Genomic DNA, 22943 nt, shown 5'->3' with positions numbered 1-22943 from the left:
AATAGAGGAGGGGAGTGGAGGGTAGTGGCAGAGAGTACAAGGAACTGAAAAATTGGGGAGAAAATGTGACAGAATTTGTAAAGAAGTAGGTGTAAAGGCGGCATTGTGAAAGCAAACAAAGAGATGAATCTTGAAAGAGAATGGAGAATGAGATGTATCAGAAGTGTGAAGAAAGGAGAAAAGGGGGCAAGTACAAACAAATGGGTTGGAAAAAGGTGCAAATGGAAGATGAGCAACATTTAAAAAAAGACTATAGAAAATGAGATACAAAGTGTAAAGATGGAAGGCGCAGTGGCAGAATGAAAGGAAGGGGCAGTAAAAGGGGAAAGACAAAAAGAAAGGAAAAAGGGATCAGAGGTAAAATTAGATAAATAGTGTAAAGAGCAAGGACGGAATAATAAAATAAAGAAGGAAATGGAGGCAGAATGGAAAAGATGAAAGTCAGTAAGGAAACAAAGGTCAAAAGTATGTGGGGAACTAAATATGAACTGAGTTCCTTTACAATGTCTAATTCATAATGTCATGCATGCAGCCTTTGGCCAAGGTCTCAACTAGACCATAGAAGACAGTGTGGGGGCCCTCGGATCACTGTTTCGAGTCATTCAACAGACTCGAAGTCTGAGGATCCAACAAATTAGCCAATGGTCTCCAGTCTCCCCATCTAGCTACTGATCAGCCATAAAGCATGCTGGATCTGGGAAACTGCAATGAAATCCAATCCAATCCAGAAACACAAAGCTTGACGTCAATTCTTTAAAGGGAGAACACCATGATAAGCACAGGATGAAACGAAGCCTAGATAAAGGCCCGCTCATAGCCTTAAGTGCTGAAGTGACCAGACCAAGCATTCCCACAGCAGCAAAAGCAGTATCCGTAAAGGATTTACTACCTTTCTATTCCCCGAGGTTTGAAATAATGTTGGATCTTTCCACGCATCATTATTCCATGCCTTGGTGGCTCCCACATTTGAGTAATGTAAAATTTGTGTATTTATTCACTGAGAATTTCTGAGCATCCTTTCACAGTATCTTCAGTGTACTTTCAATCATTGTCTAATTGTAGGAGAAAAACCTAAACAAATCAATAGATAAAATAAAGGGAGCAGCATTGTCATAGATTATGACCTAACCTAACAGAGGCTCAGCATTGTGTATTCCGAAACATGAGCAGTCGGACCCATCCTAGCAGGTTCCTTTTAGCTGATATATTATGTATTAGAAAAGGTGTATGGATGCTTTTAATGCATCTCTGCTTTCAGGAGCGAACATTTCAGAATGAAAATCTAGGGCAAAATAGGGAATAAATGGGGAACAGAATTGCAGATTCCAGAGGTATTTCCTCATTTCTCAGTGTATCATCATAGCTGCCAAGCTTTCAGAGTGCTTATGTGTGTTCTTTCCATAATGTCAGTGTAATTATGAGTGACACTTTCTATCTTGCAAAATAAAGCAGTTAAGACGAGGGAAGCCTATAAATATCAGAAATGACACCCATTTGAGCAATGAAAAGGCACCAGAAATAGACCGGCACTAATCTTGTGCCCTCATGGTACTGTTGAAGAAATGTGTAACCATGATGTTACACATTAAACAAGTTTTTCAGAGGCATTACTTTAGACCGCTCAGAGAATTCCAGAGAGCATCATGGGAATTTTTTTAATTCTGACTTTTGAATCACATGCCCAGATTGGGTGGGGTCTTTACATCTAGGATAAGTATCAATTGTGGTGTTAGGCAAGGGTGCCTGCTGGCCCCTACCCTCTTTAGTTTATATAAAAAAGGAGCTGTTGAATGGCAAGCAAACTGTAATCACAAAGCACCAAAATCAGCGGGTATGAATGTCCCTATTTTCATGTTTGCTGATGATACGCTCCTAATATCTCGAACATCGCGTGGAATACAGCTACCGTTAGACCATTTTTAATCTTTTTGCCATACAAGGGGTCTTGAGATATATTCAGTAAAATCGAAATTTATAGCGCTAAACCCCTTCACCCCTTTAAAGGTAAAATGAGGTTAGAGTGGGCACCCTTGGAGAGAGTAAAGACTGTCTGGGTGTTAGAATGTCCATTGGGCAACACAGTTAAGGAGAAGCTGAACAGTTCTGGTCAACGGGCAATGGCCAGAGGATAGAAGTATAGAGTTACCCCCAGTAGTCCAGCAACCTCAGCTCTGGAGGTATATAGGGCAAAGGCCCTGTCAGTAGCAGTTTATGGGGCAGAGCTTTGGGGACAGACTGACGTGTCTTCGCTCAGTGCTGCTGAAAATCAGTTTGTTAGGTCCCTTTTTAATCTCCAAAGAAGCACCCCCTCTTCCCACTTCGATTTGATCTAGCATTAAAAAGCGTTGATCATGTGATTCCACTAAAACTTGTAATGCATTGGGTTAGAATCTGGAACACTCCTGAACCGAGAATTATAGAAAAACATTAGAGGAGATTCTTAGTTTGGACAAGAGACTTCATACCCCCCTGGTTAAGAAAGATAAAGGTATTGTGTGAATCTCTTAAAATGGAAAAAGTATGGCTCTCTCCCAATAAAATGGCAAAGAGTGTCACAGTAAAACTGAAACAAGCCTACTGGGAATGTATTTTGGAACAGACTTGGAATGATCAAAAAGTGGCGAGTTTAACCGAGAAGTATTTGAGCCATGTGACGTTAACAACAATACGCCTTTGTTATAATACCCGAGTGATATATTAATGGTATGTGGTGGGATCATTTTAATGACCAATTGACTTCTAAGTGATGCAGCAACAATTCCTCCCGGGAACATTTTTGCATCTAAACTTTTACCTAAATGCCATTCTTATGGGGTTTTATAGCTCTGCCCACTGAAGTATTCACAAAGGGGATAGATCTGACTTTGGCTGCAAACCTTTTGGCTTCGCTGATGCTTAGTTTGTTTTGTCACATTTCTATGAAACTTTATTGTAGGTAGGACCTACCGAGCCCTTTCCAAAATATATTAAAAAAGCAAGCATTTGTTTTTATCGCAAGAAGCACACATTCCATAATGACAATGATGCGAACTACTGTGTGTGGGTGTGCCCCTCATGAAAAAGCAAAATACTCTCTCAGTGCAGTTAGCCTGTTGCTGAAGTGGGCGGACCCACTGCCCCGTGCTGTGCGCAGTACTGAGCAGAGGAACATTGGAAATGGCACCACAATTGACCAATGGAGGAAGAGTGCTCCCTAAAAGTCGCTATAAGTATATCACATGACCCAGTGTACTAAAATCAAAATGTCATGGCTAATGTCAGACCTAAAAATAACCGATTCGGGTCGTTGCGCATGGCGGCTCTGAACACATTGGAACATTCTGTCGGAGGCATGGGAACTAGATGTGAAGCAGGTGCTGCTCTGTCTCCAGAACTGGTTTAGAAAGATACTGGAAAACAATGAGGCCTTTAAATCAATTTTCTTTTCATGCAGCATTATCTGTTTTTTCAAATGCAGTGAAATGTCAATGGTAAATAAGGGCAGCACAGAGAAAAACTTTTAACAAACCACTGCACATTCACTTGTCAGACACATTATGTAGCTTGAAATGGATAGTCTTGTGATCAGGTCCTAAAGAGAATGGAAAAAATTGGCTCATTGCGGGCCCCAATGTAAAAATGATTCTTTTTAATGCCTTCAAATATTAAAAATGAGGCTTTTCCCACAAACCACTTAAATACTTGGTGCTACACTGTGACCTGACCTGCCTTTCATCTCGGCTGCTGTCTCTAGCGGCAGGCATTGACATCAGAACTCGACTGCAATAGCTTATTACATTCGAGTTTTGACATATGTCCTTTGTAATTGGTGACTGAATGTGTAAGTAATCTCCGATTCAAAGAAATTAGAGACATGCATTTATTTATGCAGGGGTTGCAGAATCCCATGTATCATATTACTAATTAAAGCTGTGACGTCTTTCCTAATTACCTATGTATCTATCTGTCCGTCTGTCTGTCATCGACTTGTCTATCTATCTACCTGTCTGACTACATGTATGTCTTGTCTACCTATCTGTCAACCACGCTATCTACCTGTCTATTTATGTACTTGTCTATCCATCCATCCATCCATCTGTATCTATATACCCTTCTCTGTGTATACGACCCCCTCTCTCTCCAGATATCTATCTATGTAGCCATATCTATCTAAGTATGCAACTGTCTCTATCTGGTTATCTATCTATGGAACTGTCTCTGTTTATGCATCTGTCTGTATCAATCTATCTATGCAACCTTCCTTATATGTAGCTGTCTTTGCAAGTCTCTAAATGTATCAATCTTTTCAATCCCTCTTAATCTATTTTGTAATAAAGATTCACAAAAACATAGAATAAAACATTAGCAAAGACAATTTCTGTCTGATAGACTTTTCTAGGTCCAGTGTTAGCCACTAGTTTTTGCTTTTAGTAATATTATAAACTTAACATCATCTATTAGTTTGTTATTGTGGTATTCAAATTTTTCTTCCACCCACTCCGCCATACCTGATGGGGTAGTGAGTCAATCTCTTCAGACATTGGCTGACTGCAAAGTGAGTTGTGGCATGCAACCCTTTCACAAGGAGCACATCCACACAAGGACTACTATTCTAATTTGAGACCATAAAAATCGTTTTTTCCCTTTAGCCAATTTTTTTTTTTATTTTAAGATCCTGGTGGCTTCTCCAACAATAACGTTTTGCAAAAACCATGACAGAACACAGCAAGAACTGCCAAATACTTGTTTGAGTTGAAATTGACAAAATAAATTCATATATTCAAGAATATTTCATCATTCTGCACCATTGAACCACGTGTTCAGGCATAACAAGACATCACATGGAAGGCATCCTGAAGCAGAGGTAGATTTTGGAATGGTGCAGTCATGAATTTTAAAGGCAGGAGCGTAAGTGCAAAGGACCCTAAGGAAGGGAAGCAGCCCAAAATCATGACTTGTTAACATTCCTTATCACATCTTAATCTTTTCTTTTGCGCAGTTTCCAATTTCAGTCAGTATCAGAGCCAGCAATTCTTCTGAAACCAAAAGTACTACGAACCTTGTTGTTATGTATGACTCTCATTGAGAGCCTCTATCTTTTATTTTAGTTTCTGAATCTCATAACCCACTGCTATGAAATAGCAACAATTAATAACAAAACTGGTTACCCACTATTGTGATGTCATAAAGGCCTTCCAGGCCAGGCTGATGGACCTAACCGAGTGCCTGGTAGTGCAGCGTTGACTGAAAGCAGAAAGCACAACTGCTTAAGGGGAAAGTACGGGAGGGAAGGTGGTGGAGGTTGGTCAAGAATGGCATGTACGTTTTAGTTTTTTTGTGCAACTTTTGGGACAGGGATGCATAACAGAGGCCATTACTCTTCTGTCACTGTGTAGCAGTTAAAAGCTGGGGCAGATGATTTTGGGGTCCATGCGTATCCTAAAATTATAGATGGCCAAAGGTGAATTACAGGGATGTTTTTCACCTCGGGTCCTGAGGGTCATCATAGACAACTCAAACTTCAGTCTATTTGACGGTTCTCAGAACCCCTTTGTGAAAAAGATCCCGTATTCACTGTTACCCATCAATAATTCTATATATTGTAATCTCATGGGTTGTCAGGGCTCCGCATTGTGCTGAGCATGCAAATATTGTTAGAAAGCAAATTTGATCAGAAATGGAACTGCTATGTTTAATTATTCATGTGTTTGTTCATTGTGAAGGGAAGCAGTTGATCAGAAAATTGACCAAGAAGCATATGAATCCGAAATTAATTGTGAAGTCAATGAATTATTGGAAGAATACATGGAGGATTATGAAAAGAAAGCCAATCAATATCATAAAGAGTTGGAGGCATGGAAAGCCTGGCAAAAGCAGCAGGTCTGACCTTACTTTACTTATTCAGCAAACCTTGTGTTAATAATTATAATCTATATTCATCAATGATTTTCTATAGTATGCTGTTCTGTGTCACGCTATTATTGTGTTTTCTACCGTAGCATGCTGTGCGGGGCTGTGTTGATGTAATGCCAAAATAGCATTGTGATGCTTGAGCTGTGTTTTTCAAATTTAACTGTGTGTAACAATATTAGTTTGAAAGGAGTTAGATCATTTCCTTTAGTGTTTGTTTGTAAAATTGAAAAAATCAAGAAAAATTCTATCAACATGAAAAATGTTTGCACAGTTATTCAAGTAATTTTTTTTTTTATCTGACTGACCATATTCTGTTCCACTGCAATATGGCTAAACGGACAAGGATTTATTGATATCTCTTTAATGCTATACACCTTAGCTATTTTTACCATGTATCTGTCTCTTAGTTGTCTCTCATTGTTTATCTGGAAACTCTATAATATCATAGCTCTCTTTTTTATTTTTCCCAGGAGAATAAGTTAAGCTCTATTCACATTTTAAGGTAACATATATTGGTTTGGTCTACCTTTCAACAGTGAGGCTAAGCCAAAAACAAATGATGTATAGATTAAAATAACTGGGATTTAGTGTGGTCTTTAAAATGTATAGAATCTTAATCCATGTATTGCAACCACCACATTCAGAGGCAACTTCTTGGTGACCTATTGCAGTGGGATTCAGATGTGATGGGATTTGTTTGACTCTAAAGGACCAGAACGGAACCAGAAGGCTGTTTTGGCTATCCAAGTAGATCTAGCACATCCTGGTCAGGTCCACCATTTCTGTGACCGAGAAATCAGCATGGTTTAGGCATTGTACCGAGTTATCAGACCCATCAGAATTGTTCTGAATTATTCAAGTGAAGTCCACTGTCAAATCTTCAATGCCAACTATGACCCTTCACGCTTCACCGTCTGCAGTCAGGGTCTCTTTGGGATGTTGGTTTGACTTCTGCATTTCCTACCTACGCAGAGGTGGATCGGAGTGTCATCTGCAACTGAAGATGATGCTCTTTACTTTCCTGGAATAGTGACATCATGCAACAGGTGTCCGTGAAGATGCCTGGGGCATGCCGAATAGTAGTGTTTGCAGAGCTGATTCAGAGGATTATTTCTTCTTCGGTTTGCTTCAGTTGTTATCGGGTGGTTGAAGCCATTGCCAGGCAGTAACTGTAATACACCTCCAATCTCTCTTTTTATTAGGGAGCCATTACATATTATTCGATATTATTTCATATACTGTAAACAAGTTGAGAAGGAACTGCGGTACCTGTTGGCCTTGTCAGCTCCAACGTGTATCACCGCAGTTTCTGCACTCCTACTGCACTTAAGTCCATATTTTACAAACTGGAGCACTGTTTGGTTTTTGTCTGTTCACTGATCGTTAAATTGTGACTTATTTTTCACAAACTCTACTGGGATAGTGGAGATTTGAGATCAGCTTGTAGTTACCTACTAACTTAGCATTGGCGGCCTGCTTTTTTATTTATTTATTGAACAGTGTTTTATGTCACCGAATAGACCCAATGTGTGAAGGAATGCTTTTCATCAGAAGAGTTTCATAAGGTTGTGTGATGGCACCACGCATGCGTTCACCACGAATATGCCTTTACCACGCATGCCAGTACACCCAATCACAACAATGCAAGTCTTAACCATGAATATGCCTTTACCACGCATGCCTTTACACTGAATTATGCGTTGTTAAGGCATGTATGGTAAAGACATATCTGTGGTTAAGACTTGACAGGTAAGTCCTAATCCCCCGAACTCTGCCCCTGTCCTGAGTCCTTACACTAACCTCCTCCCTCCTGAAAACCAACCCCCTCCCCAATCCTAAACACTTCCCTACCCCTCAGTTCTAAAAACTTTCCCACCCTACCCTAAGCCCTAAACACTGCCTGACCTCCCCCGAGCCCTAAAAACTACCTAGACCCCCACCCAGCCCTAAAAATTACCCTAACCCCCGAGCCCTAAAGAAACACCCTGCCCCCCTAAACCCTAAAATGTATTACAATCCTTGTCTGCCCCGCCCTGAGACCTAAAACGCCCCAAGCCCCTGCATGCTTGAGGTGGCCCGGTGGATGGCCAGCAACTGCCTCAGGCTAAACTCTACAAAAACTGAGGTAATGCTGTTTGGAAACAACCCCAGCTTTTGGACCCCGACCTGGTGGCCTCAGGAACTAGGAGCATGTCCCAGCCCAGTAAGTAAGGTAAAAAACCTCGGGATGGTGCTGGATGACAAACTCACTATGTCACTACAGATTAAGGCAGTAGCATCTAAAACAGGCTTCATTCTTAGAATGTTGAGAAAGATCCTGTTTTTTCTTCCTCCCGATAGTCGACAAACGGTGGTCACCGCTCTTGTGTCCTCCAGACTCGACTATTGCAACAGCCTTTATCTGAATATGCAGGAAAATCTGATGCACAGACTGCAATTACTACAAAACGCGGCGGCCAGACTACTTACGGGCTTTCCAAAGTTCTCCCCGATTTCCAAGGCTATCCATGATTTGCATTGGTTGCCTATTTACAAGAGAGTCCAATTTAAATCCTTGTGCTTGGTGTTCAAGGCCTTGAAGGGTGATGGCGCAGGATACCTGACTAAGCATCTTACCAGGTATGTTCCAGCACGGCGCCTTCGTTCGGCAGAGGCTGGACTTGTCTCCATTCCTACTATAAAAAAAGTCCGTTGGGGAGGACGCAGGTTCTCTTATGGGGCTGCCAAGCTCTGGAACAAACTTCCTCCCCATTTGAGACTTATGGAGAATCTTCTCCAGTTTAGGAAAGCTCTAAAAACCTGGTTGTTTTGATAACTACGCCAGCTTATTTTTCAGGATTTGTGGACAGCGCCAGGACACCTACTTGGTAATCGCGCGCTTTACAAAACACCATAACATAACATAACATAACAGACACCTAAAACCACCCCCTCCCTCCTAAGAAACAACCCCCTCCCCCAGCCCTGGAAACTACAACCCCAGCCCTAAAAAACAACCCCAAACCCACAGCCCTGAAAACTACCTGACCCCCCCCAGCTCTGAAATCTACCCCGAACCCACCTGGCCCTGAAAACTACCCGACCCTCCCAGCCCTGAAAACTATCCCGCACCACCCCCCCCCCCCCACAATACTAACTAACCCCCTCCAAAACCCGGCCCCAGCCCCACTTTACCTCACTGCGTCGTATTCTCTCCCAATCCTTCCTGCTTCCACCATCCATGAGCTAGACCGCACACTGCCTTAATCACCCATATGCGTGGTTAAGGCATATGCGTGATTAAGGCAAGCGTGGTAGCGCTTGTGAAGTTGAAACACGCATGGCTCTGCCTGTGTTGTTCCGTCTGTTTCCCGTTTTACACATAAGCAGTTGTTTAGTTTCAATTCAATTCAGACTTTGTAGTAAAAGTATATGGATATGTGTTCTGTTTTGCTATAGCATTTCTTTCAAAGATTCTCAGTATTCTGAATTACCTCACATCTTTTTAGAGAACATTGACGGACCCATACCAAAAATAGCTGACTTCTAAGCCATTTGATATCTTCAGCAGTCTTGTATCAACAGACAAAGATGTTCTGTGATGTTTGGCCCCTTCCATATCAGTTCACAGAGCTGCGATCCACAATTTTTTCCTGTAGATGGTTTGGAAACTTTATCTTATGAAGCCCAGAGGTATACCTAGAAATCATCTTATTTTAGTTTCAAGTGTTAAAAGTAGCTAGTCAAATAAAAAAACAAGAAAGATTGCTTTTTACAGATGGTTGTTTTGAAGTATTCTTCAAATTCTATGATGTTTTGAAAATCTTATGCCTCAGTTTATGAGGCTCTGGTTGCCCATTTGCTAAATGATTTTTGCCCCTAACAAATGTGCAGCAAGAGTTTGACAGTCTGCTGGTCCTGAATCATAAGCACACCTATGTGCCGGAGGAAGGCGGAGCTGCAAGCACTGCTGCATTAGCTTTTTAAGCCTAATCACAGCAGTGGTCACTTGCTTGTGAGTTGTTATATAGTCCCACTTGAGCGATGTATGTGTGTTGATAGGAACCTGCAGATGTCAGCAAGTTACTACACCAATAGTAATGTCACTCGTATATAAGCCCTAAAGGGTCTTTACACTTATTTCAGTGTTTGCAATTACATTGCACCACTAATCTAGCTCTTGTATTTAATCATCAGGGAAGTAAGGGTTCTGTAGTGCAGTTGGTGGGCATTTCTATCTCATGCTTGCATTGTGACATTTTAGGTGGTAACCCTGTGCCTGTTAAGGACTGCCATAGCAGAAGGGGAGCTACACAAAGTGGAGATTTTTGCCCATCTCTCTGTGGATGAGAGATGTGCTGGCATATTCACCAAGTAGGATTTGTAATTAATATTTTGAAAAAGGTACTTTTAGAAAGTTACCTTTTCGATGGTAACTCACAACTGTCAGCTGAATTGCTCCCTTAAAGAGATGTGAACCTTCCCCCAGAGCTGAGGGTTCTTGGGTGTGGGGAGGTGTTCTGTCTTCTGCCAGGAAGACCATATGGGCTGTGCTTAGGAACTTAACTAACTTTAAATAGGTGACCTACCCTTTCACGGGCAAATGTTATCTGACACTTGGGCAGGGCCCTTCTATCCCTTCCTTCCTCCAATCCCTTTCCTCCCTCCAAGCCAGGCAGGCTCCAAACCCAGTGGGAGATTAACTGGCCACCAGAGCTGGTGTACAGTGACAACAGAGGAGGAGTTGTTCATTTTCCTGGGCACACAGACTCAAGGGAAGAAGGGTTTCACCCTCTTGGATTTAGGCAGAGAGAGGCCCTATGGATTGTTTAGAGGTGGGCACACAGGAAGTGCTGCAAATGTGGGTAAGGTTTCTCCAGGGGACTTTAACCCTATTGGTTGGGGGAGGGGTCACTTCACCCTCAGGCTGGTGTTATACATAAATGTTGCACCCACAGTACCCTCCTAAGAACACTTTCTGGACCTTTGGAAGAATAGAAGAGGACTGGAACAGATGTCTTTGACTTGACAAAAACCTAGAAGTCTGGACCTGCTATCCCTCATGTACCCAGGACAAAGAAGTGGACACCAAGGGTCATAAATCTGACCTATTTAAGCTACAGGGACACAACAAGCTACAAGAGGCCTTTTTTGCAACTGTCAACTGACACAATCCAACTGGACCTGCCCTGGACCCTCCTGCTGACCTCTGCTCTAGTTAGTCTTGACCCACCAACTACTGGCTCCAATGCCCTGGTCCTTTGGCTGGTGTTAAAGTGTACTTCCTCTTACTTTTCCTGAGACTGGGAAATGTTTTGAATCCAAAGACCTCCAGTGGACTGTCAGTAACCTGCTAAGCTGATCCAAAGAAGGTGCTCCACTGGGCTAAACATTTAGTTTGCTCCAACTTGGATTTTTTCCACAGCAGAAAATCCATTTCAATGGGACCTCATGGAGAAGGTATCTGGCCTTATGGAGCCCTCAGCAAAACCAAAGGAAATGATGGACTGAGTGTTGAACATTGCAAGCACTCACCCCCAGTCAACTGATCTGGGTTTATTCCATCAGCGTTCTTTAGTCCACTCTGCCACCCCAGTTCAGACATGGCCATATGCAAATCAGTCTGACCCTGTGCCTCATGGGAACAGTCCAGCCCGAACTGCCAAGCCATGTCTTCCCTGGACCAGAAACAAGCTTCCTAGGACCGGTTTCTGGCATTTCAGCCGTCTTCAGCCAGGCTTGCTTGAATCCAGTGGCAAAGTGAGCAAGGGACTCACGTCTGAGCATACTCTGCCAACTTATGGCGAACAAAGCAAAACCAAAGGAAATGATGGACGGAGTGTTGAACATTGCAAGCACTCACCGCCAATCAACTGATCTGGGTTTAATCCATCACCGTTCTTTAGTTCAGACATGGTCATATGCAAATCAGCCTGACCCTGTGCCTCATGGGAACAGTCCAGCCCGAACTGCCATGGAGCCCTATTCTTAAGCAATGGCCTTCAGCCTTGCCTCGCCAGAAGAATCCGGGCTGCAGAAAATTAACTAAGACCAAAGGTAGAAATCTTCACTGGCCAAAGGTGTGAAGAGTATCCAGCTAGCAAAGGGACTTTTCTGGGCGTAAAATTCAAAGTTATCCCACTCAGAACTGTTCTACCAAAAGTCAGCGACTTCACTAACACCTCGTCCAGCAGCTATCTGACGACATAGATCCCTGTTTAGCCACAGCCTACTGAGACTACTGAGGATTTCTGACTTTGATTTCAGAGAATAAGTTCAAAGGTAAAACTTCCAACCAGGTCAACATGGTTTCTATATTTAACCTGCACTCAAGCAAGGTCAGCCTTAACTTGCGCCTGGTGATAGTCAAGCGCAACCAGATAACTGTGGTTGGTGCTGAACTTTCTTTAGCACTATTTTGACCTTTAAACTTTTCAGAACACTGTTTTCCCGTATAGATGTTTGTTGTTTGGGTGTCGTTTTATTCATTCAAATTTACTCTATTTGTCTAAATTGGTTTGGAATTTGTCCTGTATACTTTTTGAACTTTATTACTGTTTGACTGCTGCATACATATGTTACACCTTGCCTGTAAGTTAAGCCTGTCTGCTCAGTGTTATAGCTACCAGGGGTTTGAGCTCAGGTGATTTTAGGGATTTTGAAGGTTCACCCTGACAACGGTTGTGGCTGTTAGTTAAGGCGGATTCTCATCCCCTCTTCTAATACCCCACTTTTTTACAACAACCAATTCACCATTGAAGTTGATTGAGACCAACACAGCCCATATTTTTAGAGATGGCTGTCTTATTGCTAGCAGCAATTTTCACTCTGCAGCTTGAAGTTTTGATTGCCTCATTGTAAAAAGGATTCAGCAAGTCCCAGGAGGCGGAATATTAACTTAAAAAACTGACTGACGCCGTCACATATATCATGTGACCACAGTTGTGATACTTATTTTTAATGGGTTTATATTTGAGTAATATGTCATAAATGCTTCCCGGAATGGAAATTTGGAATGTTATATTAAAGAGGGGCAGATTCACAGATTTTCTTAGTTAGTGGTTTGCAACCCAGTACTATTGAATGGAAAGTTAATGCACTGACTTAAGTGATTTCCGTCTAACCAGTAGCTCGCTGGTTTGAATTCCACTGAGATAGTTCAGTGGGCAATCCTGCTGAAGAGAGCTGTGTGTAAACTTCATATTCACTGTAGGAAATCTGCCTTTTTTTACATGGTCACCTCGGATATTGAACTTTTTTCTGAAACCTATCTTCGCTGGTATTTCGACTCTGAGCACCGTGACACTGCTATTTCATGCCATAATGTGTTTTGCCCTTAAAATTGAACTGCAAAATTGTTTTCCCTTTAAAGTAAGGCCATTTTGAGTTGGTGCAGATATTATACTAGTGGCCGTGCAAGGTAATTGGTATATGCGTGTTGTATTATGTATTTACACCACCCAAATATATGACAAAAATGTGTCACTGCCAGAAATACTATTGTGCCCATGCTTAGATGCAGTTTTTGCCATGTATGTATATATATGCATTCTATATATATGAATGTCACCTTTAAAGTGTCTTGTAGACTCACAGAACTGCGTGCTTGATTCTTCTGTGTGTTTATATATATATATATATATATATATATATATATATATATATATATATATATACATATGTGTGTGTGTGTGTCCCTATGTATTGGCAATAGTGTACCCTCACAATGAATCAATACCCAAAAGCTATTTTCACTGTGAATGTTAGGTTAGGTTTTCCATAAAGAGGTGTAGGTGTCATTAAAATATGTGTTTTTTATCTTCTCTTGGGAAAATGCTAGTAAAATGATTCAACTATATTTTCACTCAATACCAAAACTTGAATTTAATAGTGAAAATAGATTTTTGAAAACTTTGATAGTGGAGAATTAACCTTACAAAACTATATTTTGCGCTGCCTTAGAAATCAATTTAAAACTAGTATTGCCTCTTAGTCCATGTCAGAGGTTCAGCACATATACCTAGCTGGGAGTTAAATGCCCTTATGCAGAGGCGAAAGGCTTGGCCACTGGAGTCATGAAGCTGGGGCGGTGTGTACAATTGGCCACTTAACAGGAATTGGCAATCTGGGAGGGGCAGGAAGAGTTGGCAGAACCTAGGACAACCTTCACACGTCTTCTTAGAACTTGAAGCAGAGAAATGAGGCTGGCAGGATCTGCTATTATTCCACCCTTAGACCCTCTTAGATTAACTGGCTCCAATGCCAATAGGAGGGAAAACCTGTTTTGGTCCTGACAGGGATACCACCAATAAATAATGGAGAGTCCGAGCCCCTCCAGGTGGAGATTGGGGTTACCCATTTGAGATTGAGGGCTCTGGTAATTTTCATAGTAAAGCGATAGGAAGTGCTGCAAAAGGAGGTGCACATAGGGCAAGCAAGTGGACATAACTGAGTGTAGGGTATTCTCCAGTCACTGACTAGTACAAAGGAAAATATTGGCACCTCACCACGATTGCCTCAGAACACACCTGGACTTATGAAGACAACACATGAAGAAAAAAGAACCTGATGTGAGGAAAGGACTGAAGGACTCCTGACTGCAGCTGGTGCTCAGGGACTGGAAGTGCTTTAAGGGTCAAGTGGTTGACCTCCTAGTTACCTACTGCAGGGCCAGAAAAGGCAGAAAGACCTCTGGCTAACAAGGTTCGGATGAGCATGAAGAACTGATCACTGCAAGATCCGTGGATGGAAAGAGAACTGGTTCCTAGAAGCTTACCCTGAGGACTTGAGGGTCACAGGAGTACCCAAGAAGTTCTTTACCAGCAGTTCCTAACTTTTCCACCTCTGATGGAATGGATTATGGTGTTGATGCTTCCCCTCAAGGTCATATCCACCAGGTAGGGGAGCAGGAGCCAAGCCATAGGTTCACAGCCATGGATTTTGTGTATGACCTCCAACTTTATTGCCCTTGCGGACATCAGGGGTCAGGAGAGAAGGGATTTCAGAGGAAGAAGATGGAAGATAGGTAAGGTGTGTGCAGAAGGTCATACGAAGAATCAAAGAGAGAGCAGGAACATGAGTGGTTACAGAGAAAGACTGAGAGCAGAAGGGGAGGAGTGAAGCAGAAAGAAAATCATATATAATGTGTGCAGGACGGCAGGGTAGGGGAAGGTAGTAGAGCTGGTAGTGAGAGAGTGAAGATGTGCAGAAGAGGGAAGGAGTAGGAGCAATAGGGTCAGCGTAGGTGGAGAGGAAAGTATTTCAACACACAGATCGGCCTACAGTTCTGTCAGTGCATACACAGCATAGCCAGTGCACCTCTGATTTGTTCTACTACAAATGCTAATCATATACTGAGATTCGTACACAGCTCTACTGATGCAGATCAGTACTGTTCTGTATCATTTGGATGGTGTGGACGGAGTGCTGAAACTTTTCAACCACTCACCCTCATTCTGGGTTGAATCCATTGTTCTTTTGCTCACTGCGCCACCCCAGTTTGGACCTAGCCATATGCAAATCAGTCTTGACCCTCCTCCTCATGGGAACAGTCTAGCCTGAACTGCCAGGCCAGGTCCTCCCTGGAACGGAAACAAACATCCTGGGACCGTTTTCTGGGTATCACCCTCATCAGCCAGGCTAGCTTGAATGAATCCACTGGTGAGCACGGTCAAGACTCATTTGCATGTGTGTGGGTCTAAACTGGAATGGCATGGCGTGCAAAAAACAGATGTATTTAACCCAGATCTGTGACAGGGGTGAATGTTTCATTTGTTCAGCATTCCCTCCATCATCTGTTCTTTTTACATTTGTCACTGGGAATAGGAAGGGTATGCCCAACGCGGGTCCCGGGCTCTATACGCCACAAGATTCAAGCTAGTCTGGCTGGTGAGTGGTGATACCCCGAAATTGGTCCCAGGATGCTTGTTTCTAGTCCAGGGAGGACCTGGCCTGGCAGTGCGGGCTGGGCTGTCCCATGGAGGGCAGGGCAAAGACTGATTTACATATAGCTTGGTTAAAACTGGAATGGTATGGCGTGCTTTCCCTCGACTTGAATTTTTCTTAAAACCAGTGGAACTATTTTTCACAAAAGGAAGCCACACTTTCAAAACCACTTGATATAGTCATGAAAATGATTGAGCAATATAGGTGTATCGGGTGATATGGGCGATCAGGTTTTGAAAAGGAAGAGTCACGTATCTCATGTTTGAATATCTGGACTAATGCTATTTCTCCTGAAAGGAAGTCACCTGCACATTTTAGTTATAGAATCATGAGCATGTATCCAATAAGGTGTAGTCACTTGGGAGTGTGTATAAGCAGGTGAATTTACCTATCTCTAGACTGCAATCCCAAAGAAACATGCTACTATTTTGTTACGTAAGGATTCATTCAGTCTTCATTCAATTGCAATATCACATCAGAAGGGGTAACCTTTTACAGGACTACAAATCTGGCTTCAGGCCTTACTCTTAAGATACTCAACATCTGCCTAGCACCCACCTGATTAGCAACAAATCAGCCCCCTGCCTCTTCATCCAGTTGTACTTTTGGCAACGTTCGACACAGTTCACCACTATGCACTAATCTTCATTTTTATAGCGCATATGGGATTTTATGACAGAGTCCTGCAATGGTGTATTTCCTACCTCAACCACTGCCACCCTTATATTCAAAATCCCAGAAACTATCCTTCTCTGGCAGAACACCCCAAGTGCTCAATTCTGTCCCCATTATCCTCAAATCCTACAGGAAGCATTTGAAACCCTTCTTACAAGCACAGATCAAGATCCAGTAATACGCCAACAACACACAACTCTGCCTGAAAATCTGCAATGCATGTTCGGAATATCCATTGACTCAAAAATTGCTTCAGATTCATTCAGAATTGGATGCCCGGTGCCTACACTCAACCCAACCAAGACATTATTCCTTCCATTGGTAGTAGTAACAAACATTCAAGCATGGTATTTTCAATTGAACTTAGATGAGTTTATCCCAAATTGACTCTGAAGGCAAAATAACTTATCTTCACCATTGACGTCCACCTCTCTTTCAAGGAACACATTGCCAAGAAAAGCAGGACAGCGTGTTGCCAAATCTCTCTTCTGAAAGAAAGTGGAACCCTAGCTCCTGGCAACTGACTTTCTCACACCTAAATATAAGCAACACCCTGCTCTGCATTCTTCCAGACACCACAGTTTCTCCTGGGAAAGGCATCCCATAGTCAGCAGGATGTCTCATTCAGTCATATTACTGCAACCCTGATAGAATTATGCTGGCTCCCATCCAAACCCAAGGTAACTGCATGACATGAAAGACCACTAGAAAATGGAGCCCCTCCAGGTCTGGCAGAGAAAATAATTACTTTAGGTCAACAGGGCCTCACCAGAAGCCAGGACTGGAAAGAACGTTTGGAGGAAAGAGAACTACAGAACAACGTCCCCATCAGACCTTTCCAAGCACTGTTTTTATTCTGAAAAGCACCGGAGACTCTTCTCTTCAGAAAACCCTACATCTACACAACTTAGGATACACGATTTACAAAAATCTTGCTTCCTTGCAAACAATCACAAATCATGTCTTGTGGCTCCTTTCCTTCTTCAGCACTCTCTTGCTCCCTGGATGGGTGTACAGATGGCTATATGAACGTACAAGCTAGGATATCCTCTTAAATTGCAAGAGTGGCATTTTTTAGTTCCACTTCGATTCTGTGGTTACATACTTGAGCACACAATAATACCAGTCTCCCGTTTTAAAATCTTCAATACAATTGAGCTGCTTTTTAAGACTTCTAATTTAGTAAGATAGTTTACATTGTATTTAAAGTCTGAAACATGTATTGTACAACATATAGAAATGTAAGCAAACACCACATTTCTCCATTCCAGTAGGAAATCTAGACAGTTTGAAAACTCTACACCATTAAAGTATTTTCTTTATTAAACAGTCATTTAGCATTATTTCAATAGTTTCTATTGATAATCCATCAGAGCATAATTAAAGGAAAATAAATTCTGTCACCCTCCACATCGCAAATCATAATTGCACTCTTTATTTGTATAGACATTGGATTGCAACTTAAGCCACTACATAGTTGTCTTCCAATTTTTCCAGTTTAGTTTGTTGGGACATTGCCTTTAACCTATTCCTGATTTTCTTGCATGCTGTTTGAGAAACAGTCTAATACTTTGTATGTTTTAGTGGCACGTAAGCATAAGGTGCAAACGGATTTCAGTTTCTCATCGCCTGCAATTACATGTATAATGTTCTTCTCGTTAGTAAATCATTTCCAAAATAAATTGGCTTAAAACTGTAAATACAGTCTCACACTGGTCATTAGGTTCCTAGACAGTGGTAATCGTCTGATTCAAGTAACATACCTTTACAAATACTTTTTGTATTCCCAATATGTATTTTTATAGACATGAAGCTATGTTCTTTGGCAAATCTTTTGCAGGATTTTTAGTGTAGAAACATGCATTAAGACACCAGCCTTAAATTGAAGCATGGCCTAATTTTATAGGGATGTCTTAAGTGCCATGTGTTTGGGAAAGGTTCGTCCAACCACAATTCTCAATGTTATCATGAGTTACAATGATTTAAGATGCTCACTTCTTCTCACATTTTGTCAGAAGGGAAGAGATTTAGCAAGTAAATTGACAAATGGGCTGCCTTGACAGATAAGCTGTACTCTTCTACAGGCATTCTGTACGTGTCTTGGTTGTACTGTTCCGTGTTTTACTTTTCAACAACCTGTTACGTTTAAGTGCTTTTATATGCCTCAACATTTTGAAGCAATGCATAATTTGGCAGTTTTTCCCCAATATGTAGACATATAAACATGCAGAACTTTTCAGCCTCGCTTCGGTAATGTGTAAACATACTGTTTGAATTTACTTGGGAAATTGAATAGTCTTGTGTACTCTAACATGCCGATGATCTCCCTCCCCCCAAAATGACTGAGTTGCAACATTGTTTTTAACAACATCTTATAAGTCGTCTAGCCTGTGATTAATATTAACTGAATCTATGTAAACAGAAAGCAAAGAAGAAGAGGAAAAAGGCAACTCAAGACCAGGAGGAACCAACAGATGAGTCTGAACCTGTACAGGAGCTAGTAAAGCCCATACCTCCAGAGCCAGTGGACAGACTTGAGGTGGAGCAGCAAGTGCGAGTCAAAGCTGCCAACATCAGACGCAAACCCGGAGAACCCATTTTAATCCCAGAGATGAGCCTGACCGGAGTTGTGACACCTAATGATCAGTGCCCAAGGTAAGTTGTAGAAGAGTGCTCAGACAGCAGGCTTCTAGTCACCACATACCTTGTTTTATTTGAATGTTTTTTTCCCTGCTTTTTTGTATATCTGTCTGGCATGCAGTCATTTGTATGCAGAGGTGACAGTGATTTCATCCTTAGACTAAATCTGTTTCGTGACACCTATTACAGCAAATGTTTTAGCTACGTTTCACTACTTTCCATTGTGTGCTTCCTGAAGATTCATATTGCAATGTGTTTGTCTATATTTTAAACATGTTAAGGGTCTACAAACAATGTCAAATGTCATAATGAGATAATGAGATAGAGATAGTGAGCTGCCCTCTCCTCTGCTTGGTTGACATACACCCATTGGTGAGGTCAAATGTAATCTACTAGCATACCAGTGCTGTTTGCTGATTCTCTGAGGTTGTCAGTCTTGAACAACTGAAATTCGAGGCATGTGTGGCTGTAGATACACATGCTTTGCATACTTCTGCCATCGAGTGTTGGTTCCAGATGTGTGCTAGTTGTTTTCCTTCAAAGAAGTCTTTCGAGGCATGAGGTAGAGTGACTCCTCTTGGTGATAATGCACATGGGAATCGATTCCATTGTTAGATTATTTTCTTTCCATCATCAGGTTCGGACATGTGTGCCTGCGCTCTGGTTCAATGCTGTAACGGTGCTCGTTTCGGTTCGTGAAACACTATTCCCATCATTGGTATGGTTTTGATTGAATTTTCCATTCTGCGTATCGAGGTATATCTGAATCGCTCATCCAGTCAAGTTGCTTCGACCACAGCCCCTACAGGGCCTTGACCTTCGGGCCTTTCTTTAGTCTCCATCATGTTCCTCAGAGAATGCCTTGCTGGTGATGGCCACCCTTCGTTACTGCCCTTGCTGCCACGCAAAGTATTCACAAAACGACCTACACAGTGTCTGTAATCTGTGTTAATCACCAGAACACAAAGAAGCGGATTGCGACGCCTGCGACTCCTTCCACTCCAGGAGACCGTTGTGCTCGTCGGCTCGAAATGTTGCAGAGGAGCATCAAGGATCCTCGAGACATCTTCAGTCATGACATCAAAGAACAGGAAGAACACCCTCAGCCGTCAGCTGCGGAGGAAGAGGGGTTTCTCATTGATGGTAGGTCTGACGTTATCCTCGAAGCCGACCTGGAGATGGATGAAGTTATGCCGGCTTAGCAATCTGTGAGTCTGGTACACCCTGTCCCTCAACATCATGTTGATCAGCCCAAAAGATACTTGGACCCTCTGGAATAACATACAGAGGCCCTCAGTCGACCACTGCCATCTGGCCACACCAAGCAAATTGTTCGGACGCCCCACCATCCACAAACACTGGTGTTAGAAATTGGATTTTTGGTTGGCTAAGGCTTGCGCCAAAGCAAGGCAGAAACCACCACTCTAGCTAGGGCAAGGGAGTTACATGCCGAAGATAACCCCTGCTCAGCTCCTTGGTAGCTTGGCACGAGCAGTCATGCTTATCCCGGAGGCAATGTGTAAAGCGTTTGCGCAACACACATACAGCAGCAACACACTAGGCACACTACAGAAGGAACTCTACACAAAGTTATATCAAAAATAGCCTTTGTATTCTCATAAACACATTAGAATCATAATCACACATATACACTGTGCCAACTATCACTAGGCAATATTCACAGGGGATTATATACAGGACCAGGCCAATCGGGCCACGTTCAGAACCATCCGATCAGGTAAGTAAATGTAAAACACAACCAGTAACTACTGGTACAATAAGGCACTTCGCATCATCACCTGCAACATAAACACATTATGTCTGCATCACGTTAGGCCTAAGTCACATTATGCATAACTCACATTACGCCTAAACCACACTACTCATTAGGCATAGGACACATTAGGCATGAACCTCATAAACATAACATTAGGCATAAAACACATTAGGCCCAAACCTAATTAGCATAAACCTATCATGCATTAACCTCATAAGCATAAATCACATTACGCAATTATCATTGTATGCATCACCTTAGCATAACCCCATTACGCATCAGGCATCATCCCAAAACCTCATAGAATTACATTAGGCATAACATTACGCACAAATGACATTGGACATAAGCATATTAGGCGGGAACTCAGTAGTGCACCACAGTAACACCTCTACAAGGTGCATACGTCACCTTAGGGCCTTGCGCCCTTTCATCATCCCACCTATGACCCCCCAGGCCAGCTGGCCTCCTCTAGGGCTCAAGTGCCCTCTGTCCCAACTGTCAGGGTTCTCGGGGGGGACCTTTCACAGGGCCCCCTGGCTGCCTCAGCAGCGTCCACAAGGTGCGCACATGCGCCAGGGCATGGGGTGTACTCACCCCTCCTTTACTTGAAAGAACTGGCCCCCATGTTGCAGCTGCCCAGCGCTCTCGTAGGGCAACTGGGCAAACAAAATTAGTATTGGCACCTGCGGTGCCTTTGGGGCCCCACTCCGGGGCTCCTATCAACAAATTGCCCCCTAGTCCCACTCCGGGACTTCTCACTATGCCCCCACGTTGTATGAGGCAGACACAGACCTAGCCCAATCGGAGTCCCACTCACCAGGGCTCTCCTACGAGGATCTCTGCCTCCTCCGGTCTTCTCCTGGGCAGTTCTTCTTCCAGCAGATGTGGGCGGCCCCCTCCGCCGCAATTGCCATACTGCTGCTGCATGCGGGGCTCTCCCATACGCACGGGAGCCCCACTTGTTCACCGGCTGCAGCTTCCGCCCGTCTTGCTGCTCTTTGGTCGCTGCAGGATCGAGGCACGGCCTTCCTCGTCGGCTCTGCCTCTCTGGGTCTCCTCAGCTGATGTTGCGGGGCTCTCCCTCGGGCATGGGAGCCCCGACTGTCCCGCACTGCCACTTCCGCCCCAGAGGGTGCGTAGCTCCACCCCCGGTTAGGCGGCTGTTGCCTGACTTCCGGGTCGCCGTGGGCAGCGCAGCAGCCCGTTTGGCAATCTCCTAGATTCCGCGCAAATGCAGGGTGGGCTCATGCTTTTCTTCCGCAGACCGCTTCTCAGGCGAATCCCTACGTCGGGATTCCCACTCCAGACCTCTTGGCAGCAGCATGCTGCAGATGCCAGCTCCTCTCTCCTGGAGATTAAAAATCAGAGCACTCACAAGGCGCTAGGAGCAAGCAAAAGTCCTGGATCTAAAGAGAAACAAAAGGTCCAAGCAGAAAAGTTCTTCCAGGTCTATGGGGCATAGCTGGGCCCAGGGAGGCCAGCACACAGGGCCCTCCAGCAGGGAGGTAAGCCTCCATGGCGGTTCCTCCTGGGCCCCAGCAGCAGCAAGCCCCCAACATAGAACAATCTATATTAGACCCACTCCATATTTCACCTCAGGGGTCTCCACAAGATGATGCAGGTAGGTAGGGTTGGGGTCAAGGCACTTTTGGGACCTCATCACATACCGCCCCCTGGGATACTTATGATATCAACCCTCCAGGGGACTTAGACCTCGATCTGTATTCTGCCCATCCCTCCCCTCCTGGTGACTCAACATCATATCAGTAGCTTATAGGCAGATCAGCTGCATTCCACAACATACAACTCTACACAGCACATGTACTCTACTCATTTACTACAAACTAACCCTGTACACAATTCTGTGTCCCAGCACCCACTACAAAACCACACAAACCACACATATATACACCATTCTATCCCAGCTATCACACATGTTCACCATCACCTACAAACAGTACACAACTCTATCCTATACACCTAGCCAATCCACTCATGACTAACATAACCCAATTCCACACCACACTGAACT

At 43.2% G+C, this 22943-nt stretch overlaps 1 protein-coding gene across 1 annotated transcript in view; it reads left to right on the top strand.

Annotated features, from left to right (window-relative positions):
• CC2D2A (coiled-coil and C2 domain containing 2A) overlaps nt 1-22943 on the top strand; it is a 415347-nt gene that overhangs the window by 138109 nt on the left and 254295 nt on the right. The window contains exons 14-15 of the mRNA XM_085642396.1: nt 5703-5859; nt 18914-19146. Coding sequence (XP_085498522.1) covers nt 5703-5859; nt 18914-19146 — 390 coding nt within the window. The remainder of the gene's footprint in view (nt 1-5702; nt 5860-18913; nt 19147-22943) is intronic.

The sequence above is a fragment of the Triturus cristatus genome, chromosome 2_2 (genome assembly GCF_964204655.1).
Source record: "Triturus cristatus chromosome 2_2, aTriCri1.1, whole genome shotgun sequence".
NCBI lineage: Eukaryota > Metazoa > Chordata > Amphibia > Caudata > Salamandridae > Triturus > Triturus cristatus.
Note: the sequence above shows the minus strand (reverse complement) of the source record. Positions and strands in the feature narration are given on the sequence as shown.